Source organism: Octopus sinensis, linkage group LG5, assembly GCF_006345805.1.
Source record: "Octopus sinensis linkage group LG5, ASM634580v1, whole genome shotgun sequence".
NCBI lineage: Eukaryota > Metazoa > Mollusca > Cephalopoda > Octopoda > Octopodidae > Octopus > Octopus sinensis.
Window position 1 is genome coordinate 85,699,998 of NC_043001.1, and position 3,511 is coordinate 85,703,508.

The window sequence follows — 3,511 nt, forward strand, 5'->3', positions numbered from 1 at the left end:
GTAGATAGATAGATAGATAGATAGATAGATAGATAGATAGATAGATAGATAGATAGATAGATAGATAGATAGATAAGTATACATGTATTTACATGTTTGTGTATTAGAACACCAGCCGAAATGCTTTCCGGTATTTGTTCTGTTTCTCTTCAAATGCCATTGTGTCAGTTTTGGGTAGTAGACTTAACCTCTATATCATGTCGTACTTTGAATATCTATAACAGACATCATTCTCTTATGAGTATTCATACCTGACTCACATTTCGATTTATATTTTTGCCCTTTTACTTTTGTCATGGATCGTCAATTCATTGACAACAACTATATCACTTACTGTTGAGGTATCATTATTAATTTTAAACTAAAACCTCCAAGTTGGCAGAATCTTTAGCACGCTTCGGAGTTCAGATGCCGCTGAGGTCGAGCTTGTAGTTCATCCTTTCGAGGTCGATTAAATAAGTAAGTACAAGTCGAGTACTGCGATCGATGAAATCAACTGGACCCTACCCTCAAAACTGCCGGTTTCATGCCAAAAGTTATGAAGAATTATTAAAGTTAAATTGTTTATTTTATGATGGTGGTACAACAGATCTTCGTTGTGGTTCATTTACACTTTCATCTCTAGTGGTATTGTTAACATACATCTACGTTGGTACGGAGAGTGTCTTTTTTGATGCACTTTAACTATTTTTAAAAGACTCTTGTGTATAAATATTTTCGCTTATGGTTTAGCTTTGCCATCATAACATCTAGTATTTCGATGGGAAGCACACCCCGATTGGGGAGGCGCAAAATATTTGATACTAACTTAAATTGCTGCGCAGTAGTGAGGGTTAAAAGTACCCTCAAATAGGGTACAAAATTCATGCAATAGAATTTATGCTCCCCTTAAGAACTACAATAATATAACTACATGATATTTTAATTTTACATATTTGAATGTCGAGGTGCATAGAATGGGTTGGTAGTGTATAAAAGAATGCTTCGTGGTTTCACATCAGAATAAAACGCTTCGTGCTTTCATATTGGAAAGTGAAGACGATTTGATAGCTCACTATACAATAAAATTTTGTGTGAAATAGAGCTAAAAACCTACAGAAACTTATGAAATGCTCCAGATTGCTAACGAAAAAACTTGTAAGAGGCGAACATTTGTTTAGCGCTGGAACAAGAGTCCAGGCAAACAAGTCCATCAGAAAGCTCATGGTGATCCTCTTCTTCGACCCTCTAGCAAGACAGTCTTCAAAGAGTACTTTGTGGAGGTTTTGAGGGGTTTCAGGAAGAGATTTCGTCGCAAAGGTCCATAGCACCCGCACCAGGACAATGCAGGTGCTTGGCCCTTTGGCACCTGCATTCCTCCTGATAAGCAACTACTTGACAGAGATGAACTTCAAACTTCCTCCTACTCTCCCTACAGTTCAGACCTTGCTCCCTGTGACTTTTAGTTGTTCCCTAAGCTGAAGGAAAATATGAAAGACCCTGTGACAAGGATCCTGGATTCTATGGAGGATTCAGGTTGTAGCTAGTGACATTGACGTCAGAGCATCCTACGTTGAAGGTGCCTAAAGTTTTGTATTTCTTTGAAATTAATAAATATCTCTCCTGCAAAACTATAAAAACATCTGGAATGCACCTTGTATAGTTTATTTACATTCGTTAAAGAAACTAACCGCTAAGAGAAATCCGTTGGGACATATATGTTTCATGGTCTACTGACGTTGACAAATACTAAGGGATGTTTATCACCACTTTTTTCTGAAAGAAGGATTTCAGCAATCAAAATCTTAATAAAATTCGAAGATAATAAAATAGTGTCTAATTAAGCGTCCATGAAAATTTTGTGTTCACTCTGGAGGTGTATTGTTATAACCGGAATTATGTTTGACATACAACGCAATACAGTGTATGATTCAAACCTCGCGCTTTGAGTAAATAAATATTCTTCCACTTCACAGTGGTACTGCAACACCCTATGGTATAAGGGTTATGAAAACCGCTCAATAATGGGAGCAGTATTCTAGCCTGACAGTTCACGAAAACAGCGTTATACGCTACACAGTTGAGATTGTAATATTCTTACTTTCAAAATCTTGACACAAGACTAGTAATTACAGACAAAGCATAATTCGATTGCTTGACTGATACTTAATTTAATCGACTTCGAAAGGATGAAAGGGAAAGTTGACTTTAGCGGGATTTAAACTCAGAATGTGAGAGGTCGGAAAAAATACCACTGACTATTTTTCTACGACAGAGTTAAGCCAGCTTTCCGCATTTGTTGAAATTTCAATATAATATCGTCTTGTCGTTGGCCGGTTGTGAAACATTGACCGAGTAATCGATTTAATTGAATGCAGTAATTATTTCATGAATAATATAACAATAGCGACATCGTCGACAACGACCAGGACAACGCCTAATATTTTAGAGCTTACAGTAACCTGAATCTGCGATATTTATGTCTTTTGAAGATTTATTAGCCATGAAAGTAAATAATGGAAATCTTGATTTTTGGCTGAAATCGAAGAGTTATCTAGATTTGCTTTAAGCTGTTTGTTACAGAAATTGTAATAAAGGCGCCTTTGGCCTAAGTTTGCAAGAAGCAATTAAGCAGTATGCGTTTTTTAAAACCTAAATCGTTCTAGATTTAGTGTTCACTAGAGGGACCTCGTCTACATATATTACAAATAATATTCAGTACGCATACATGCACTGATATATTGGATGTCTCTCTAGTAACGGAAGAAATTACAAAATTGCTGTCTCTTGAAAAATGAAAAATACACTCATAAAATACTCGATGCTACCATTGTTTACACTGTTGAAATATTCCTCCATGAAGCATGTACATAGAGCTGAGTGACAGTGCTGTTGCGGTACTACACTTGAAAACGGAGTACATTGCTGGCAAGAGAACGAGTTGTATCAATTGTTAGCTGACTTTCTATCACCGTATGGTGAATAAAAAACGTTAAGAAAAGAAAGAAATACATGTTACATACTGTTTCTCATGCTGTCCCATTCGGAAGATTCGATTCTGCGGTCATTGTACTGGACACCAGCAGCTGCGAACAGCATACGGCAGATCTCAGCACGGCCACGGTGGTTGAAGTAGTGGAGTGTGTAGGAAGGCATGATTGGTGTTGGTTTTTAGTGTTAATCGACACTGGAACGACCAGAGAAATTGGAGGTGAAGAGTCTTGTTGCTTGAGAACCGGACTGTTGCTTGCTCGTTTAAAACATGACGTTTATATAGCTGAAGTGAGATGATTACATGCGATGACTAAATGTCCTAATGTTACATGTATTATCATTATCGTTGAATAAAGAATTTCTGATGATAGCTACAGAATTAAGTCATAATTATACCTGTAACAATAGCAGCTACATATAATGGTAGTTCTTTTCTTGCCATGGACATGATCAAATTGACTCCGTCTAATTCAATTTTAAACTTGTATCAATTTTCAAGCAAATTATAGTCTCCGGGTGCGTTTCTATTCCTTGATTC

The 3,511-nt window shown here is 36.8% G+C and overlaps 1 protein-coding gene across 1 annotated transcript in view; it reads right to left on the reverse strand.

Moving 5' to 3' along the window:
* LOC115211729 (S-crystallin 3) overlaps window positions 1–3,238 on the reverse strand; it is a 42,376-nt gene extending 39,138 nt beyond the window's left edge. Inside the window, exon 1 of the mRNA XM_036502848.1 lies at window positions 3,003–3,238. Within this exon, the coding sequence (XP_036358741.1) occupies window positions 3,003–3,135 (133 nt within the window). The 5' untranslated portion in view covers window positions 3,136–3,238. The remainder of the gene's footprint in view (window positions 1–3,002) is intronic.
* Between the last annotated feature and the right edge of the window lie 273 nt (window positions 3,239–3,511).